Source organism: Pristiophorus japonicus, chromosome 14, assembly GCF_044704955.1.
Source record: "Pristiophorus japonicus isolate sPriJap1 chromosome 14, sPriJap1.hap1, whole genome shotgun sequence".
Lineage (NCBI taxonomy): Eukaryota > Metazoa > Chordata > Chondrichthyes > Pristiophoridae > Pristiophorus > Pristiophorus japonicus.
In genome coordinates, this window is record NC_091990.1 from 6951850 (window position 1) to 6974040 (window position 22191).

The 22191-nt window shown below is 50.1% G+C and overlaps 1 protein-coding gene and 1 pseudogene across 3 annotated transcripts in view; both read right to left on the reverse strand.

Annotated features, from left to right (window-relative positions):
• pacrg (PARK2 co-regulated) overlaps positions 1 to 2484 on the reverse strand; it is a 350906-nt gene extending 348422 nt beyond the window's left edge. For all 3 annotated transcript variants that reach the window (XM_070898404.1, XM_070898403.1, XM_070898405.1), the window contains exon 1: positions 2302 to 2484. In XM_070898404.1, the coding sequence (XP_070754505.1) occupies positions 2302 to 2352 (51 nt within the window). In that variant the 5' untranslated portion in view covers positions 2353 to 2484. The remainder of the gene's footprint in view (positions 1 to 2301) is intronic.
• Positions 2485 to 17593: 15109 nt separating this feature from the next.
• LOC139280351 (U2 spliceosomal RNA) lies at positions 17594 to 17825 on the reverse strand (annotated as a pseudogene).
• Positions 17826 to 22191: the final 4366 nt, after the last annotated feature.

Consider the following 22191-nt stretch of genomic DNA (forward strand, 5'->3'; position numbering starts at 1 on the left):
AACGATGTCTCCGCAAGATCCTGCAAATCCCCTGGGAGGACAGGCACACCAACATCAGTGTCCTCGACCAGGCTAACATCCCCAGTATTGAAGCACTGACCACACTCGATCAGCTTCGCTGGGCAGGCCACATAGTTCGCATGTCAGATACGAGACTCCCAAAGCAAATGCTTTATGCGGAGCTCCTTCGTGTTAAACGAGCCAAAGGAGGACAGCGGAAACGTTATAAGGACACCCTCAAAGCCTCCCTGGTAAAGTGCGACATCACCACTGACACCTGGGAGACCCTGGCCGCAGACTGCCCGAGGTGGAGAAAGTGCACCCGGGAGGGCGTTGAGCCCTTTGAGTCTCAACGCAAAGAATGTGAAGAGGCCAAGCGCAGGCAGCGGAAGGAGCGCGCGGCAAACCATCCCCACCGACCCCTTCCATCGACGAATGTCTGTCCCACCGATAACAGGGTCTGTGGCTCCCGTATCGGACTGTTCAGCCATCAAAGAACTCACTTTGGGAGTGGAAGCAAGTCTTCCTCAATTCCGAGGGACTGCCTATGATGATGATGATGATGATGACAATCCATAGTAGTAAATCATGCACCATTCCGTCATACAATACTTTCACTGTCACACTGCCGATAACAGGTATGAGTTCTTTGTGTAAGTGCGCAGCGTTGTGTGAATCGGGCTCAGTTTTGGTCTCTGTGCCTTGTTGCCCCAGTTTCTCAAAAGTCTTCTGGCTCATGATTGATTGACTCGCTCAGTGTCCAATTCCATGGAGACTGGAATGCCTTTAAGTTTAACTTTTAACATTATCGGAGGGCTTTTGGTGGTTAAGTTGTGTACCCCATACACTTCCTCTTCAACTCAACTCCGGTTGAGTTGCCTCTCCTGCTCGTTCAGCGTGATCCTCGCTGGATCGGTCGTCCTCTGCTGACTCTGCCACGTGGTGAGTCAGAGGTCGTTTGCACATTTGTTGGAGGTGCCCCATTGTTCCACAGCCCTTGCACACATAGTGCTTGAATCGACATTGATGGGCTCTATGACTGCCCCCACAGCGCCAGCATGGTGTTAATGGATACGCATTCACACCCCACAGCGGCCTCTGAGCCACCGTAGGCTTGGCCTCTGTGGTCGAGTAGGCCCTGCCATGTACAGTTCTGTCTATTGAAGGCATTATTTTATGCACAGTACTTGCCGGTGAGCTTCGAAGCTGTGAAGATATCTGTTTTGTGTTGTCGCTCATGGATTTGCAAGCCTGGGCTATCGTGATGGCCTTGCTCAGATCTCGTGACTCGGCCGACAGCAGTTTGCGAAGAATGACCTCGTGGCCAATTCCAAGCACGAAAAAGTTCCCGCAACATTTCCCCCAAAGATCCGGAAAATTCACACTGTCCCGCAAGGCGTGTTAGGTCGGCGACAAAGCTCGCCACGATCCGGCCCTCGGAGCGATGGTGCGTGTAAAAGCGAAAGCTGGCCATTAGGATGCTCTCCTTCGGATTGTGGTGTTCCCGAACCAGCGTGCACAGCTCTGTGTAAGACTTGTCCATTGGTTTGAACGGTGCCAGCAGATTTTTGAGGAGGCCATATATTGAGGAGAATCGCCCTGCACTTGACCGCTGTCTCAGCCGTGGCCCACTCACTCGCCATGAAGCACTGGCCGAGACGCTCAACGAAGGCTTTCCAATCATCACCCTCAACAAAGTTCTCAAGAATACCAACGGCAGTCATTACCCGTGTGAAAGTTTGTGATCTGTAACTCGTCGCCAGCTGTTAAGTTCAGAATAACTCTACGGGACTCTGTTGTAAGCTCAAACCATTGTGATCTTGGACTCTTTGATCTAACCCCAGAGTGAGGCAGCAGCCTGGTGGACTGCCTTTTATACCTGCTTGCCCAGGGTGCACGGGTGACCCTTGGGTCTCCCACAGGTGTGCCCCCTGGTGGCAAGTCTTACACATTGGTGAGGTTTGCATACATAACAATACTAGTACAGTATTATAAAAATTGCACTGACAATTTTAAGACAGGAATCTAGATTTGGACTTGCTCCAAATATTTCAGCTTGAACCACAGTTTATTGCATTAAAACTACTCAACTGAATGACTGCCCTGGAACTCATTGCTATTCATGTATCGCTGAGCACATTCAACCTCAGTCCCGCACAGCAATCGCCTTCTTTAATTAACACTGTCCCTTTGGACTCCAAATCTTGCAAAGGGGGTTTATTGCAGTGAAGCCGGGTGCAGATCCCAGCTGTACCTGGTGCACGGCAGGCCGCAGCATGGTAAAAGGAGAGAGTGACTTACAGGAGGCTGCAGCGGGAGAGCCGTGACTCTGCGAGCTCTCAGGGTCTTCATTCTACCCCGCTGGAGGACTGAGCGAGTCGCCTTGTGGTCTGGCCCGGAGCCCCGGAGCACACAGGGGGAGAGAGGCAGCAACAGCCCAGGTTGTGGAGCTCGGGGCTTCAATGGGATCTCCTAGCGTGTTTACTGCCCAGGGACTTGTTGCCCAGCGACTGACAGTAGCAGCAAACGTCATTTCCGAAGACTGAGTGAAGGAAGTTCTTGTTCAAGTGTGAAATGTTGTTAAAAAGTGAGTCAAAGGATGACAAATACCCCCCTTCCTTCCCTGTAAATATTAGTGCTGTGAGATTATTCGCCAGCACTTTCACAGCTCGGTTTCTCAAGGCTCCTGTTCCACTCTCGGAGTGAACCACTGGGGAACAACCGGACTGCAAAATGAAAGGTGAACCCAGGAGCTCAGCAATGTGGCCGGGACCTGGGTGTGAGCTGGAGATTGGCCAAGCTCCAACCTGCTGCCCCTCACCCTCAGTGGGGCTTGGCTGGCCATGCTCATCCTCCTGTCTCCATGACACTGCTTTGCCCACCTGGTTAGGGGCACTTTGCGATTCCAGTTGCTCAGGGTTCAAGTTCTCTTTAATATTAAACAGGATAACAACAACTTGCATTTATATAGCGCCTTTTTAAGGTAGTAAAACGTCCCAAGGCGCTTCAGAGGAGCGTTATCAGACAAGATTTGACACCAAGCTACATAATGAGATATTAGGACAGGTGACCAAAATCTTGGTCAAAGAGGGAGGTTTTAAGGAGCGCCTTAAAAAACAACAACGAAAACAACAACTTGTATTTATGTAGCACCTTTAACGTAGTGAAACATTCCAAGGCGCTTCCTTCCACTCTACTAGTTACATTCTCAAAAAATTCCAGAAGATTTGTCAAGCATGATTTCCCTTTCATAAATCCATGCTGACTTGGACCGATCCTGTCACTGCTTTCCAAATACGCTGCTATTTCATCTTTAATAATTGATTCCAACATTTTCCCCACTGCTGATGTCAGGCTAACCGGTCTATAATTACCTGTTTTCTCTCTCCCTCCTTTTTTAAAAAGTGGTGTTATATTAGCTACCCTCCAATCCATAGGAACTGATCCAGAGTTGATAAACTGTTGGAAAATGACTGTCAATGCATCCACTATTTCTAGGGCCACTTACTTAAGTACTCTGGATTGCAGACTATCAGGCCCTGGGGATTTATCGGTCTTCAATCCCATCAATTTCCCTAATACAATTTCCCGCCTAATAAGGATTTCCTTCAGTTCCTCCTTCTCACTAGACCCTCGGTCCCCTAGTATTTCCGGAAGGTTATTTGTGTCTTCCTTCATGAAGACAGAACCAAAGTATTTGTTCAACTGGTCTGCCACTTCTTTGTTCCCCATTATAAATTCACCTGAATCTGACTGCAAGGACCCTACGTTTGTCTTCACTAATCTTTTTCTCTTCACATATCTATAGAAGCTTTTGCAGTCAGTTTTTATGTTCCCGGCAAGCTTCCTCTCATACTCTATTTTCCTCCCTCCTAATTAAACCCTTTGTCCTCCTCTGCTGAATTCTAAATTTCTCCCAGTCCTCAGGTTTGCTACCTTTTCTGGCCAATTTATATGCCTCTTCCTTGGATTTAACACTATCCTTAATTTCCCTTGTTAGCCACAGTTGAGCCACCTTTCCCGTTTTATTTTTACTCCTGACAGGGATGTACAATTGTTGAAGTTCATCCATGTGATCTTTAAATGTTTGCCATTGCCTATCCACCGTCAGCCCTTTAAGTATCATTCGCCAGTCTATACTAGCCAATTCACGTCTCATACCATCGAAGTTACCTTTCCTTAAGTTCAGGACCCTAGGCTCTGAATTAACTGTGTCACTCTCCATCTTAATAAAGAATTCTACCATATTATGGTCATTCTTCCCCAAGGAGCCTCGCACAACAAGATTGATAATTAATCCTTTCTCATTACACATCTCACCTCCTCTCTCCCTCTCTCGCCCTCTCTCGCTCTCTCTCTCTCGCCTTCTCTCTTCCTCTCTCTCTCTCTCTCACACCTTCTCTCTCTCTTTCTCACCTTCTCTCTCTCTCTCGCCTTCTCTCTCTCTTGCCTTCTCTCTCTCTCTCACCTACTCTCTCTCTCTCGCCTTCCCTCTCTCGCCCTCTCTCTCTCGCTCATCTTATCTCTCTCTCTCACACCTTCTCTCTCTCGCCTTCTCTCTCTCTCTCGCCTTCACTCTCTCTCTCTCTCTCTCTCGCTTTCTCTCTCTCTCTCTCACCTCTCTCTCTCTCTCTCACCTTCTCTCTTTCGCCTTCTCGCTCTTTCGCCTTCTCTCTCTCTCTCTCTCGCCTTCTCTCTCTCTGGCCAGCCTCGACATATTGGTCTAGAAAACCATCCCTAATACACTCCAGGAAATCCTCCTCCACCGTATTGCTACCAGTTTCGCCCAATCTATATGTAGATTAAAGTCGCCCATGATAACTGTGGTACCTTTATTGCACGATTCCCTAATTTCTTGTTTGATGCTGTCCCCAACCTCACTACCACTGTTTGGTGGTCTGTACACAACTCCCACTAGCGTTTTCTGCCCTTTGGTATTCTGCAGCTCCACCCATACCGATTCCACATCATCCAAGCTAATGTCCTTCCTTATTTTTCCGTTAATTTCCTCTTTAACCAGCAATGCTACCCCACCTCCTTTTCCTTTCTGTCTATCCTTCCTGAATGTTGAATACCCCCGGATGTTGAGTTCCCAGTCTTGGTCACCCTGGAGCCATGTCTCCGTGATGCCAATTATATCATTTTCATTAATTGCTGCCTGCACAGTTAATTCGTCCACCTTATTATGAATACTCCTCGCATTGAAGCACAGAGACTTCAGGCTTGTCTTTTTAACACACTTTGCCCCTTTAGAATTTTGCTGTAATGTGGCCCTTTTTAATTTTTGCCTTGGGTTTCTCTGCCCTCCTCTTTTACGTTTCTTCTTTCTATCTTTGCTTCTGCCCCCATTCTACTTCCCTCTGTCTCCCTGCATAGGTTCCCATCCTCCTGCCATATTAATTTAACCCCTCCCCAACAGCACTAGCAAACACTCCCCCTATGACATTGAATTGTGTTCCTAACACAGATGAGGCTGCACACAGGGAGGCTAAAGTAACAGTGACCTCAGTCTTTAATAAGACACTCCAGAGTGAGGAACAGGCCTTAGGGGCCGGCTTATATACAGTGCTCCCAAGGGATGCTGGGATCTCTTGGGACATCAGGGGATGAGCTCCCTGGTGGCGGAACATGGGAGTGCATGCTTTACAGATACACAACATCACTCCCCACCACCCCCGAATGTCAAAGTGAAAACTATTTACAAGGTGAGGCGGTCGGGAGCCTTTCTTTCCCTGGTGGACCGCCTCGGTACAAATGTCTGTTCTGGTGTGTTGGCTGTGCCCTCGCTGGGCTGGCATGTTGTTGGCCTTGCAGGGCTGCTGGGTGAGCCTGGTCTTGCTGGGCTGTTGGGCGTGATGGGTTTGATTTCCTGGTCCGGCGTGGTGTCGTTGATCCTTTGGGTGTGTGTTGTGGGAAAAAGGTGGTGTCTGCTGTGGGTTGTTCAGGGCAGTCTGTGAACAGCAGCCTCGTTTGGTCCAGGTGCTTTCTGCAAATTTGTCCATTGTCTAGTTTGACTACAAACACCCTACTCCCTTCTTTAGCTATCACCGTGCCCGCGATCCACTTGGGACCATGTCCATAGTTTAGCACATACACAGGGTCATTCAGATCAATTTCCCGTGACACAGTGGCGCGACCATCATTTACATTTTGTTGCTGCCGCCTGCTCTCTACCTGATCATGCAGGTTGGGGTGAACCAGCGAGAATCTGGTTTTAAGTGTCCTTTTCATGAGTAGCTCAGCCGGGGGCACCCCTGTGAGTGAGTGGGGTCTCGTGCGGTAGCTGAGCAGTACTCGGGACAGGCGGGTTTGGAGTGAGCCTTCTGTGACTCGTTTAAGGCTCTGTTTGATTGTTTGTACTGCCCACTCTGCCTGCCCATTGGAGACTGGTTTAAACGGGACCGAGGTGACAAGTTTGATCCCATTGCGGGTCATGAATTCTTTAAATTCGGCACTGGTGAAACATGGCCCGTTGTCACTGACCAGTATATCAGGCAGGCCGTGGGTGGCAAACATGGCCCTCAGACTTTCAATGGTGGCGGTGGCGGTGCTTCCCGACATTATTTCACATTCAACCCATTTTGAAAAAGCATCCACCACCACCAGGAATATTTTACCAAGAAACGGGCCCGCATAGTCGACATGGATCCTCGACCATGGTCTGGAGGGCCAGGACCACAAACTTAGTGGTGCCTCTCTGGGCGCGTTGCTCAACTTAGCACACACGCTGCATTGCCGTACACAGGACTCTAAGTCAGAGTCGATACCAGGCCACCACACGTGGGATCTGGCTATCGGTTTCATCATTACTATACCTGGGTGTGTGCTGTGGAGATCCGAGATGAACGTCTCCCTGCCCTTTTTTGGTAGCACTACACGGTTACCCCATAACAAGCAGTCTGCCTGAATGGACAGCTCGTCCTTTCGCCGCTGGAACGGCTTGATTGGCTCTTGCATTTCAACGGGAATGCTGGCCCAGCTCCCATGCAGTACACACTTTTTTACTTGGGACAGCAGAGGATCTTGGCTCATCCAAGTCCTAATCTGGCGGGCCGTGACAGGTGATTTATCATTTTCAAACGCTTCCATGACCATCAACAAGTCTGCGGGCTGCGCCACCATCAACAAGTTTGCAGGCTGCGCCATTTCCACCCCCGTGGTGGGCAATGGTAGCCGACTGACAGTATCCGCACAGTTCTCCGTGCCTGGCCTGTGGCGGATGGTATAGTTATATGCTGATAGCGCGAGTGCCCACCTTTGTATGCGAGCTGAGACATTAGTATTTATCCCCTTGTTTTCAGCGAACAGGGATGTGAGGGGCTTGTGATTGGTTTCCAGCTCAAATTTGAGGCCAAACAGGTACTGATGCATTTTCTTTACCCCGAACACACACACTAATGCCTCTTTCTCAATCATGCTGTAGACCCTCTCGGCCTTAGACAAGCTCCTGGAGGCATCGGCGACAGGTTGCAACTTCCCCGCAACGTTAGCTTGTTGTAATACACACCCGACTCCGTACGACGATGCATCACATGCTAGCACAAGTCTTTTACACGGGTTATACAATACAAGCAGCTTGTTGGAGCATAAAATGTTTCTGGCTTTCTCAAAAGCAATTACTTGTTTTTTTGCCCCATACCCAGTTCTCACCTTTGCGCAATAACACATGTAGGGGTTCTAAAAGGGTGCTTAATCCCGTAGGAAACCGCAACTCCGTGATGTTCTGTGGCCTGGGGGCATTCCTGATAGCCTCTGTCTTGGCGTCTGTGGGCCGAATGCCATCCACTGCGATCTTTCTCCCCAAAAACTCCACTTCTGTTGCCATGAAGATTCATTTCGACCTCCTCAGCCGCAGCCCTACGTGATCCAGTCACTGGAGGACCTCCTCCAGGTTTTGTCGGTGCTCGACAGTGTCCCGACCCGTGACCAATATTGCGTCCTGAAAGACCACTGTGTCTGGTACCGACTTGAGTAGGCTCTCCATGTTTCTCTGGAAGATCGCTGCAGCCGACCGAATTCCAAACGGGCATCTGTTGTAGATGAACAGTCCCTTGTGCGTGTTGATGCAGGTGAGGCCCTTTGAAGACTCCTCCAACTCCTGCGTCATGTAGGCCGAAGTCAGGTCGAGCTTGGTGAATGTCTTGCCTCCTGCCAGCGTCGCAAATAGGTCGTCTGCCTTAGGTAGCGGGTATTGGTCCTGTAGCGAGAAACGATTAATAGTTACCTTATAATCGCCGCAAATCCTGACCGTGCTATCACTTTTGAGTACTGGAACAATCGGGCTGGCCCACTCGCTGAATTCCACTGGGGAGATGATGCCCTCGCGTTGCAGCCTGTCCAGCTCGATTTCCATTCTCTCCCTCATTACGTGAGGTAGCGCTCGCGCCTTGTGGTGAATGGGTCGTGCCTCTGGGACCAAGTGGATCTGCACCTTCGCCCCGGAAAAGTTTCCAATGCCTGGCTCAAAAAGGGAAGGGAATTTGTTTAGAACCTGGGTACATGAGGCCTCATCGACATGTGATAGCGCTCGGATGTCATCCCAGTTCCAGCGGATTTTGCCCAGCCAGCTCCTTCCAAGCAGTGTGGGGCCATCACCTGGGACAATCCAGAGTGACAGTTCATGCACCGTGCCCTTGTAGGTGACCTTGACCATGGTGCTACCCAGGACAATGATAAGCTTTGGTGTACATTCTCAGTTTCATGTGGATGGGGCTCAGGGCTGGTTCTGAATGCCTTGTTGCACCACAGTCTCTCAAACATCTTTTTACTCATGATGGATTGGCTAGTGCCAGTGTCCAGTTGCATGGCTACGGGTAAACCATTGAATTTAACGTTTAGCATTATAGGTGGACATTTCGTCGAAAATGTGTGCACCCCGTGTACTTCAGCATCTGCCTCCTCTCTCTGATCCTCAAAATTGCTTTGATCCACCATGGACCGATCTTCCTCTGCCACGTAGTGGTTAGCAGGTTTTCCAGAGCTTGCAGCTCGTTTGCAAGCTCGTTGGAGCTCATTGTTCCACAGCTCTTGCAAACATACCCTTTGAAGCGGCATGAATAGGCTGAATGGAAGCCTCCACAACGCCAACAAGGTGTGAATTGCCTTGCATTCATCCTTTGTTAGGGACTCTGAGTCATCTGGGTCACCTGAGGCCTGCTGGCAGTTGCAGACTCGTGGGTTCTGCCCTGAACATTTCTGCTCGCAAACACAGTTCCAGTTAATTTACGAACATTGCTAGCACTTGTGTGTTGAGAGATTTGTTTGGTGTTATCACTGGTGGACATAAACGCCTGTGCTATCGCAATGGCCTTACTGAGGGTCGGTGTCTCTACAGTCAAAAGTTTTCGTAGGATGGTCTCGTGGCCAATGCCCAGTACAAAAACGTCTCTGACCATTTGCTCCAGGTAGCCATCAAACTCACATTGTCCTGCAAGTCGCCTTAGCTCGGCGATGTAGCTTGCCACTTCCTGACCTTCAGATCGCTGGCACGTGTAGAATCGATACCTCGCCATCAGCACGCTCTCCCTCGGGTTAAGATGCTCCTGAACCAGTGTACACAGCTCCTCATACGACTTATCTGTGGGTTTCACCGGAGCCAGAAGATTCTTCATGAAGCTGTAGGTTGGTGCCCCGCAGACTGTGAGGAGGACCGCTCTCCTTTTTGCAGCGCTTCCTTCTCCGTCCAGCTCGTTGGCTACAAAGTACTGGTCTAGCCGTTCGACATAGGCTTCCCAGTCCTCGCCCTCAGAGAACTTCTCCAGGATGCCCACAGTTTGCTGCATCTTTGTTGGATTCGTATACTCGATGCCAGTTATTGTGTTCCTAACACAGATGAGACTGCACACAGGGAGGTTAAAGTAACAGTGACTTCAGTCTTTAATAAGACACTCCAGAGTGAGGAACAGGCCTTAGGGGCCGACTTATATACAGTGCTCCCAAGGGATACTGGGATCCCTTGGGACTTCAGGGGATGAGCTCCCTGGTGGCGGAACATGGAAGTGCATGCTTTAGAGATACACAACACATTGGTTCCGGTCCTGCCCAGGTGCAGACCATCTGGTTCGTACTGGTCCCACCACCCCCAGAACTGGTTCCAATGTCCCAGGAATTTGAATCCCTCCCTTCTGCACCACTCTTCAAGCCACGCATTCATCTGAGCTATCCTGCGATTCCTGCTCTGACTAGCACGTGGCACTGGTAGCAATCCTTAGATTACTACCTTTGAAGTCCTACTTTTTAATGTAACTCCTCGCTCCCTAAATTCAGCTTGTAGGACCTCATCCCGTTTTTTACCTATATCGTTGGTACCTATATGCACCACAACTACTGGCTTTTCACCCTTCCCCTCCAAAATGTCCTGCAGCTGCTCCGAGACATCCTTGACCCTTGCACCAGGGAGGCAACATACCATCCTGGAGTCTCAATTGCGGCCGCAGAAAGGTCTCTCTATTCCCCTTACAATAGAATCTCCTACCACTATAGCTCTCCCACTCGCTTTCCTGCCTCCTGTGCAGCAGAGCCAGCCACGGTGCCATGAACTTGGAAACTGCTGCCAACCCCTGATGAGTCATCCCCCCCAACAGTACCCAAAACGGTGTATCTGTTTCAGAGAGGGATGACCGCAGGGGACCCCTGCATTACCTTCCTTTCACTGCTCTTCCTGCAGGCCACCCATTCCCTATCTGTCTGTGTAACCTTTACCTGCGGTGTGACCAACTCACTAAGCATGGTATTCACAGCATCCTCAGCATCGCGGGTGCTCCAAAGTGAATCCACCCGCAGCTCCAGTGCCGCAATGCGGTCTATCAGGAGCTGCAGCAGGATACACTTTCCGCACATATAGTCGTCGAGGACACTGGAAGCGTCCCTGAGTTCCCACATAGCGTAGGAGGAGCATGACACTAGTCCAAGCTCTCCTACCATGACTTAACCCCTAGATTTGGCAACAACAATGATAAAGGTTACCTACCAATTAAGGAAAAGGAAAAGAACTACTCACCAATCACCAGCCAATCACTTACCCCCTTGGCTGTGACGTCACCCTTCGATTTCTTTCTACTTCTTTTTTGCCTTCTGTCCCTGCAGTTGCACCAGCTGGCTGCTCCCCGGCTGTTGGGCCTTTTATAGGCTGCTCCTCCGACTCCCGCCGTGCCTCCCGACTCACCATAGCTGATCACGCAACTTCAGTACCCCACTCCCGCCTTCTCTCCATACCCACTGATCCCTTTAGCCGTAAGGGCCACATCTAACACCCTCTTGAATGTATCCAACGAACTGGACTCAATAACTTTCTGTGGTAGAGAATTCCACAGGTTCACAATTCTCTGAGTTAAACATTTCTCCTCATCTCGGTCCTAAATGGCTTACCCCTTATCCTTAGAATGTGACCCCTGGTTCTGGACTTCCCCAACACCGGGAACATTCTTCCTGCATCTAACCTGTCCAATCCCAGCAGAATTTTATAAGTTTCTATGAGATCCCCTCTCATTCTTCTAAATTCCAGTGAATATAAGCTTAGTCGATCCAGTCTTTCTTCATATGTCAGTCCTGCCATCCCGGGAATTAGTCTGCTGAACCTTCGCTGCACTCCCTCAATAGCAAGAACGTCCTTCCTCAGATTAGAAGACCAAAACTGTACACAATATTCAAGGCCCTGTACAACTGCAGTAAGACCTCCCTGCTCCTATACTTAAATCCTCTCGCTATGAAGGCCAGCATGCCATTTGCTTTCTTTACTGCTTGCTGTACCTGCATGCCTACCTTCAGTGACTGATGTACCATGACACCCAGGTCTCGTTGCACCTCCCCTTTTACTAATCTGTCACCATTCAGATAATAATCTGCCTTCCTGTTTTTGCCACGAAAATGGATAACCTCACATTTATCCACATTATACTGCATCTGCCATGCATTTGCCCATTCACCTAACCTGTCCAAATCATCCTGCAGCCTCTTAGCATCCTCCTCACAGCTCACACTGCCACCCAGCTTAGTGTCGTCTGCAAACTTGGAGATATTACATTCAATTCCTTCGTCTAAATCATTAATGTATATTGTAAATAGCTGGGGTCCCAGCACTGAACCTTGCGGCACCCCACTAGTCACTGCCTGCCATCCTGAAAAGGACCCATTTATTCCCACTCTTTGCTTCCTGTCTGTCAACCAGTTCTCTATCCGTGTCAATACATTACCCCCAATACCATGTGCCTTAATTTTACACACTAATCTCTTGTATGGGACCTTGTCAATAGCTTTTTGAAAGTCAAAATACACCACATGCACTGGTTCTTTCTTATCTACTCTACCAGTTACATCCTCAAAAAACTCTAGAAAATCCATGTTGACTTGGACCGATCGTGTCACTGCTTTCCAAATGCGCTGCTATTACATCTTTAACAATTGATTCCAGCATTTTCCCCACCACTGATGTCAGGCTAACCGGTCAATAATTCCCTGTTTTCTCCCTGCCTCCTTTTTTAAAAAGTGGGATTACATTAGCTACCCTCCAATCCAGAGGTACTGATCCAGAGTCCATGGAATTTTGGAAAATGACCACCAATACATCCACTATTTCTAGGACCATTTCCTTAAGTACTCTGGGATGCAGACTATCAGGCACTGGGGATTTATCGGCCTTCAATCCCGTCAGTTTCCCTAACACCATTTCTTGACTAATAAAGATTTCCCTTGGTTCCTCCTTCTTGCTAGACCCTCGGTCCCCTAGTATTTTCAGGAGGTTATTCGTGTCTTACTTAGTGAAGACAGAACCAAAGTATTTGTTCAATTGGTCTGCCATTTCCTTGTTCCCCATTATGAATTCACCTGATTCTGACTGCAAGGGACCTACATTAGTCTTCACTAATCTTTTTCTCTTCACATATCTATAGAAGCTTTTGCAGTCAGTTTTTATGTTCCCTGCAAGCCTACTCTCATACTCTATTTTCCCCCTCCTAATTAAACCCTTAGTCCTCCTCTGCTGAATTCTAAATTTCTCCCAGTCCTCAGGTTTGCTGCTTTTTCTGGCCAATTTATATGCCTCTCCCTTGGATTTAACACTATCCCTAATTTCCCTTGTTAGCCACGGTTGAGCCACCTTTCCTGTTTTATTTTTACTCCTGACAGGGATATACAATAGTTGCAATTCATCCATGTGATCTTTAAATGTCTGCCAATGCCTATTCACCGTCAACCCTTTAAGTATCATTCTCCAGTCTATCCTAGCCAAATCACGTCTCATAAGAACATAAGAAATAGGTACAGGGTAGGCCATATGGCCCCTAGAGCCTTATCTGCCATTTAATACGATCATGGCTGATCCGATCATGGACTCAGCTCCACTTCCCTGCCCACTCCCCATAACCCCTTATTCCATTATCGTTTAAGAAATTGTCTATCTCTGTCTTAAATTTATTCAATGTCCCAGCTTCCACAGCTCTCTGAGGCAGCGAATTCCACAGATTTACAATCCTCTGAGAGGAGAAATTCCCCCTCATCTCAGTTTTAAATGGGTGGCCCCTTATTCTAAGATCATGTCCCCTAGTTCTAGTCTCCCCCATCAGTGGAAACATCCTCTCTGCATCCACCTTGTCAAGCCCCCCTCATAATCTTATACGTTTCGATAGGATCACCCCTCATTCTTCTGAATTCCAATGGGTAGACAATACAATCTCCCAGCAAGTTAAAGCTGGATAAGCGCAAATCCTCAACATTTATGCTCAAGGCCACTATAGCAGCGATATGAGCTTCTTTGGAAAAGGCTCCCATTATGCTTCTGACCTGTGCCACAAAAGGGTCTTCCATGGAGACCATCGGGATTGCCCCATGCTCCATGGCAGCCTCAATGCAGATCCGTCCTTCAGTGCACAAATCCCAACTCCTGGGTGACTCTCTGTTGCTCAGCACACCTTGCAGTGTGTCTTGCATGGTCACTGGAGGCTCACGTAGATCATAGAATCAAAGAAAATTACCACACAGGAGGAGGCCACTCAGCCCATCGTGTCCGTGACAGTCGAAAAACAGCTACCCAGCCTAATCCCACTTTCCAGCTCTCGGTCCGTAGCCCTGTAGGTTACGGCACTTCAGGTGCACATCCAAGTACTTTTTAAATGTGATGAGGGTTTCTGCCTCTACCACCCTTTCAGGCAGTGAGTTCCAGACCCCCACCACCCTCTGGATGAATTTTCTTTTCCTCATCACCCCTTTAATCCTTCTACCAACTATTTAAAATCTATGCTCCCTGGTTATTGACTCTAATGCTAAGGGAAATAGATCCATCCTATCCATTCTATCTAGGTCCCTCATAATTTTATACACATCAAAAGGTCTCACCTCAGCCTCCTCTGTTCCAGAGAAAACAACCCCAGCGTATCCAATCTTTTGTTATAGCTAAAATTCTCTAGGCCTGGCAACATCCTCGTAAATCTCCTCTGTACCCTCTCTAGTGCAATCACATCTCTCCTGTTATGTGTTGACCAGAACTGCACGCAGTACTCTAGCTGTGGCCTAACTAATGTTTTATACAGTTCAAGCATAACCTCCCTGCTCGTGTTTTCCATGCCTCGGCTAATAAAGGCAAGTATTCCGCATGCCTTCTTAGCCACCTTATCTACCTGGCCTGCTACCTTCAGGGATCTGTGGACCTGCACTCCAAGGTCTCTTTGTTCCTCTACACTTCTCAGTGTCCTACCATTTATTGTGTAGTCCCTTTGCCTTGCTGCCTCTCCCTAAATGCTTTACCTCACACGTCTCCGGATCATTCTACTCATGCAACAAATTGGTAAGAAGACCCTGTCGGGACAGGAGCTTTAAGAGGCATGAGCTACATTGGCGTTCTGGCGAGCGGACACAGGGACCACAGCTGCCGCCACCACTCACCCCTCCTGAGCCGTACACAAGTCCGACAACGCCTCAAATATAATATCCTCATCTTTCATTCCACGTCCCTTCATGGCCTCGCTCCTCCCTATTTCATCCACTCCTCCAACTCTGCGAGATCTCTGTGGTCCTCGACCTCTGGTGTCTTGTACATCCCCGAATTAATCCCCATCATTGGCGGCCGTGCCTTCAGCCAGCAAGGCCCAAAGCTCTGGAATTCCCTCCCTAAACCCCTCTCTCCTCCTACATGCTCCTTAAAACCTCTGACTTGAGATCTCTTTATGCGGCTCGGTGGCAAATGTTATCTGATAACTCTCCTGTGAAGCGCCTTGAGACGTTTTACTACATTAAAGATGCTCTATAAATGCAATTTTTTGTTGTTGTAAACCTTCTGGTGCTACCTGCTCAGCCCTGCTGTCGACATCCTCCAGGGCGAGTGTAGAATTAAAGAAAGACTTGCATTTCTATAGCTCCTTTCATGACCACCGGGTATCTCAAAGCACTTTGCAGCCAATGAAGTACTTTTGCAGTGTAGTCACTGTTGTAATGTAGGAAACGCGGCAGCCAATTTGTGCACAGCAAGCTCCCACACACAGCAATGTGATAATGACCAGATAATCTGTTTTTTTGTTATGTTGATTGAGGGATAAATATTGATCAGGGCACCGGGGAGAAGTCCCCTACTCTTCTTCAAAAGAGTGCCATGGGATCTTTTACGTCCACCTGAGAGAGCAGACGGGGCCTCGGTTTAACATCTCATCCGAAAGATGGCACCTCCGACAGTGCGGCACTCCCTCAGTACTGCACTGGGAGTGTCAGCATGGATTGCTCCAGTGGGACTTGAACCCACGACCTTCTGACTCAGAGGTGAGAGTGCTGCCCACTGAGGCAGGGTTGTGTTGGTATTTGGTAGAGGTGTTGATAAAGCAGAGTGTAGTGAGATGCTAACTTCCTCAGCGAGTCTCAGTGGGGTGAGAGTCTACTCTTCCATTCATGGTAAACTTAAAAGAAATAAAAGATGAACATTCTACATTAAAACACTGACTACACTGCAAAAGTACTTAATTGGCTGTAAAGCGCTTTGGGATGTCCTGAGGTCATTAAAATCATTATAAAAATGCAAGATGCTTCTTTAAATCAACTGAGCACCTTCAAGCACAAAATCTAGTGAATGATACTTTCTGTGATGTTAATGAAGTAGAGTTTACGGCTATGTGAGAGTGACTCACTGCTTGGATTTTAACTTGGGGTGGGATTGGTGTGTGGTGGGAGTGATGGGGAGTGGGATCGGTGTGTGGGGGGAGTGAGGGGGAGTGGGATTGGTGCGTGGGGGAGCGAGGGGGTTGGGATTGGTGCGTGGGGGAGGGAGAGGGAGTGGAATTGGTGTGTGGGGGGGGAGAGGGAGTGGGATTGGTGCGTGGTCGGGGGGAGAGGGAGTGGGATTGATGTGTGGTCGGGGGGACAGGGTGTGGGATTGGTGTGTGTGGGGGGAGAGGGAGTGTGATTGGTGTGTGGGGGGGGGAAAGGGAGTGGGATTGATGCGTGGGGGGAGTGAGGGGGAGTGGGATTGGTGCCTGGGGGGAGTGATGGGGAGTAGGATTGGTGTATGGGGGAGCGAGGGGGTTGGGATTGGTGCGTGGGGGACGGTGCGAGGGGAGGGGTGGAGGGGAGGGAGTGGGAGTGCTGCGTGGGGGGAGCAAGGGGGAGTGGGATTGCTGCGTGGGGGAGGGAGAGGGAGTGGGATTGGTGTGTGGGGGGGGAGAGGGAGTGGGATTGGTGTGTGGGGGGGGAGAGGGAGTGGGATTGGTGTGTGGGGGGGAGAGGGAGTGGGATTGGTGTGTGGCGGGGGGGAAAGGGAGTGGGATTGGTGTGTGGTTGGAAGAGGGAGTGGGATTGGTGTGTGGGGGGGGGAAAGGGAGTGGGATTGATGTGTGGTCGGGGGGAGAGGGAGTGGGATTGGTGTGTGGGGGGGCGAGAGGAGGGAGGGAGGTGGGATTGGAGTGTGGGAGGGTGGGGGGGGAGAGGGGAGGGAGGGGGATTGTTGTGTGGGGGAGGGAAAGGGAGTTGGATTTGTGTGTGGCCGGGGGGAGAGGGAGTGGGATTGGTGTGTGGGGGGGGGAAAGGAGTGGGATTGGTGTGTGGGGGGGGCGAGGGGAGGGAGGGAGGTGGGATTGGAGTATGGGGGGGCGAGGGGAGAGAGGTGGGGGGGCGAAGGGAGGGAGGGGGGTGGGATTGGTGTGTGGGGAGGGGGAGAGTGAGTGGGATTGGTGTGTGGGGGGGGGGAAGGGAGTGGGATTGGTGTGTGTGGGGGGGCGGGGGGAAGGGAGGGGGAGTGGGAATTGGTGCGTGGGATTGAACAGAAGGAGACCATCGGGTTAGTCGCGGTCGGGAAATTCCAATCATAGCAAGGAGGGAACCCGGGGCAAGGGAGACCCAAGCTTTCCTTGTGCGACCTGGAGCGGCACTCCTGCTCCCGCTGACCCACCAGGAAACAAGGTTTCTAGAAAAGAGAAGGCTGAGGGGTGACCTGAGAGAGTTCTTTGAGATTTTTTTATTCGTTCCTGGGATGTGGGCGTCGCTGGCAAGGCCGGCATTTTTTTTTATTTTTTTTTTATTCGTAGCCAATCGTTCCAATTCTTTGTCAAATCACAAACGCCAGAGGTCACCTTGCACACGCCAAGGATCACTCTGCGCCAATGCTCTTAGCCAAAAGGCCTAGAGCCACTGCACCGTTCCTGGAAGTACTGCAATACCAGGTTCGTGCCATGGAGGTGGATGGGTCAGGTCCCCCACACACCTCCATGGAGGTGGATGGGTCAAGCCACCCCACCCACCTCCTGTTTCCAAAAAAGCAAGCATATACCTTCCTGATCCAGGGAGAACCACCCGGAGGTCATGGTGGCTGGTCAGGTCAGTTACGCATGATCTTAGCCAAAAGGCCGAGAAGTGGCATTTATTGCCCATCCCTAATTGCCCTCGAGAAGGTGGTGGAGAGCCGCCTTCTTGAACCGCTGCAGTCCGTGTGGTGAAGGTGCTCCCACAGTGCTGTTAGGGAGGGAATTCCAGGATTGTTCCAGCGACAATGAAAGAACGGCCGATATATTTCTAAGTCAGGATGGTGTGTGACTTGGAGGGGAACGTGGAGGTGGTGGTGTTCCCATGCGCCTGCTGCCCTTGTCCTTCTAGGTGGTTGAGGTCATGGGTTCACCCCACGTTATCACCCAACCCTCTTCTCAATCTTTCTCCAACTCCATGCTCCAACTCACAGTCAACAAGCTCCCCGCTGGAGTGGAACTAAACTACAGAACCAGTGGGAACCTGTTCAACCTTCGCCGTTTGCAGGCCAGGTTCAAGACCATCCCAACCTCTGCTGTCGAGCTACAGTATGCGGACGATGCCTGCGTCTGCGCACATACAGAGGTTGAACTCCACGACATAGGCAGCGTATTTACTGAGGTGTACGAAAGCATGGGCCTTACGCCAAACATCAGTAAAGCAAAGGTTCTCCATCAGCCTATCCTTGCCGCACAGCACTGCCCCCCACTCATCAAGATTCTTGGCACAGCCCTGGACACCGTGGACTACTTCCCATATATCAGGAGCCTCCTATCAACAAGGGCAGGCATCGACAACGAGATTCAACACCACCTCCAGTGCGCCAGTGCAGCCATCGGCCGCCTGAGGAAAAGAGTGTTTGAAGACCAGGCCCTCGAAACTGCCACCAAGCTCATGGTCTACAGGGCTGTAGTAATACCCACCCTCCTGTATGGCTCAGAGACATGGACCATGTACAGTAGACACCTCAAGTCACTGGAGAAATATCACCAATGATGTCTCCGCAAGATCCTACAAATCCCCTGGGAGGACAGGAACACCAATATCAGCGTCCTCGTCCAGGTTAACATCCCCAACTTTGAAGCACTGACCGCACTCGATCAGCTCCGCTGGGCAGGTCACATTGTTCGCATGCCAGACACGAGACTCCCAAAGCAAGCGCTCTATGCGGAGCTTCTTCATGGCAAACGAGCCAAAGGTGGGCAGAGAAAACGTTACAAGGACACCCTCAAAGCCTCCCTGATAAATTGCAACATCCCCACCGACACCTGGGGGTCCCTGGCCAAAGACCGCCCCAAGTGGAGGAAGTGCATCCGGGAGGGCGCTGAGCACCTCGAGTCTCATCGCCGAGAGCATACAGAAATCAAGCGCAGGCAGCGGAAGGAGCGTGCGGCAAACCAGTCCCACCCACCCCTTCCCTCCCACCTGTGACAGGGACTGTGGCTCTCGTATTTGACACCAAAGAACTGACTTCAAGAGTGGAAGAAAGTCTTCCTCGATTCGAGGGACTGCCTATGATGAGATGAGGTGTTTGAGGTCAGGGGTTTGGGAGGTGCTGCCGAAGAAGCCTTGGCGAGTTGCTGCAGTGCATCTTGTAGATGGTGCATATTATGTATGAATAAAGAGTCTGACCAGATGCTTTGAGCTCAAAGTAAAATGTGACCGTAGTCTTTTGTTACAGGTCTCCAGAGTGCCTCTCCAGCCTGTGAGGCCTCCTTAAGTACAGGTGCTCCCAAGGGATTGTGGGATTCCAGGGGATGAGCCCCCTGTTGGTTAAACAAGGTATTTACATATATAACAGTGCACACTGCAGCCACTGTGCGCCAGTGGTGGAGAGAGTGAATGCTAAGGTGGTGGATGGGGGGCCGATCAAGCGGGCTGCTTTGTCCTGGATGCTTTCAAGCTTCTTGAGTGTTGTTGGAGCTGCGTCCTTCCTCATTGGGCCAAAAACAACCTGATCAAGAAACTTCTCCTGAACACACTTCAGAAATTCTTCCCCCTCTCTGCCCTTTACACTATTACTTTCCCAGTCTATATTAGGATAATTGAAGTCTCCCATTATCGCTACTCTATAGTTCTTGCACCTCTCTGTAGGTTCCCTGCTAATTTGCTCCTCTATATCCTTCCCCGAGTTGGTGGCTTATCGAATACACCCAGTAGTGCAATGGCACCTCTATTTGTTTCTCAACTCTAACCAAATAGATTCTGTCCTTGACCCCTCCAGGGCATCCTCTCCCTCCAGCACTGTAACATTCTCCTAAATCAATATTGCTACCCACCTCCTTTGTTTCCTTCCCCATCTTTCCTGAACACCTTCTATCCAGGAATATTTAGTACCCAATCCTGCCCTTTCTTGAGCCAGGCCTCGGTTATCACCGCAGCATATTCCCATGTGTCTATTTGTGCCTGCAGCTCACCAATCTAATTTACCACACTTTGCGCGACTACACACATGCACAGTAAACCTATCTTAGACTTTCTTCCATTTTCTCTTAGTCTGACCCCACCTAATATTGTACTATCTCTTACTATAGCGCTATCTGTCTCACCATATACTTTGTGCATCTTGTTTCTCCTTTCTAATGCTACATCCTGGTGCCCATCCACCTACCAAATGCATTTCAGGGAAAGCCAGATAAACACACCAGAGAGCAAAGAAGAGAAGATGATGCTGATGTGGTCAGATGAAGAGGGTAGGGGAGTGGGAGAAGGCTCTTGTGGATCATTAAGACATCACAATGGCCCTGTTGGGCCGATTGGACTGTTTCCGTGCTGTGCGCTCGCTGTAACTCTGTGTAAAATCGCAAATCGGTCCCCGGTGACATCATCGGAATTCAACCTGCATATTTAAAGAGAACCCCACCAACTTGGGACATTGGAGTTCAGAAGAATGAGAGATGATCTTATCAAAACACAAGATAATGAGGGGGCTCGACAAGGTGAATGTAGAGAGGATATTTCCACTCATAGGGGAAACTAAAACTAGGGGACATAGTCTCAGAATAAGGGGCTGCCCATTTAAAACTGAGATGAGGAGGAATTTCTTCTCTCAGAGGGTTGTAAATCTGTGGAATTCGCTGCCCCAGAGAGCTGTGGAGGCTGGGTCATTGAATATATTTAAGGCGGAGATAGATTTTTGAGCTATAAGGGAATAAAGGGTTATGGGGAGCAGGCAGGGAAGTGGAGCTGAATCCATGATCAGATCAGCCATGATCTTATTAAATGGTGGAGCAGGCTCGAGGGGCCAAATGGCCGACTCCTGCTCCTATTTCTTATCTTCTTATGTGTCCTTGCTGCCTGCAATTTAAAATTGGGGGAAGTCTACATGAACTTGAGGTGATCCAAAACTCAGCTGCTGATGTCCTAACTCGCACCAAGTCCCGCACCCATCACCCACTGTGCTCGCTGACCTACATTGGCTTCCGGTTAAGCAACGTCTCGATTTCAAAATTCTCATCCCTGTTTTCAAATCCCTCCATGGCCTCGCCCCTCCCTATCTCTGAAATCCCCTCCAGCCCCACAACCCCCCGAGATGTCTGCGCTCCTCTAATTCTGCCCTCCTGAGCCTCCCTGATTATAATTGCTCAACCTTCGGTGGCCGTGCCTTCTGTTGCCTGGGCCCCAAGCTCTGGATCTCCCTCCCTAAACCTCTCCGCCTCTCTACCTCTCTTTCCTCCTTTAAGATGGCCCTTAAAACCGACCTTTTTAACCTAATTTCTCCTTATGTGGCACGGTGTCAATTTTTTTCTTGTCTTACAACACTCCTGTAAAACCGTTTTACTACATTAAAGGCGCTATATAAATACAATACAATTATAAATACAATTTGTTGTTGTTGAAGGAATGGGTAATTCACCGCTCCATTTGAACGTCCCCCTCCCCATCCCGTCCCCCTCCCCCTCCCCTCCCCCTCCCCCCCTCCCCATCCCCACTCCCCTCCCCTCCCCCTCCCCACTCCCCTCCCCCTCCCCATCCCGTCTCCCTCCCCCTCCCCCTCCCCATGCCCCTCCCCGTCCCCGTCCCCCTCCCCGACCCCCTCCCTCTCCCCGTCTCCCTTTCGCTTCCCTTCCCCAGTCCCCCTCCCCCTCCCCCTCTCCCTCCCCGTTCCCCTCCCCCTGCTGTGTGGACCTGGCATTCCTCTGGCCGGATCGATGCTTCACTCTGCACAAGTGGTGCAGGAGCAGCTGGCCTGGCCTCGCCGCACTATTTCAGGGGTTTAAGTGCCTCATCATTGAACATAACAAGCGGCGCTCTCCATTAATTAACGTGGCTTACCTGCTCAGTGGGCCGCTGTGGGGGCTGTTAAAGCGCCTGTCCTTGCCCACCCGCTCAATCAGTGAAACCAAAGAGCAGCTTTGTATCCCTCGTAAAACCTAAAAGGATGCTCAGATGGCTCTTAATTAGCACCGACAGCGATTTCCAGGCCCAGCTGGCTGTGTCCCTGAAATATCGTTGTAGCCAACCGATCATGGCCGTTGTGAG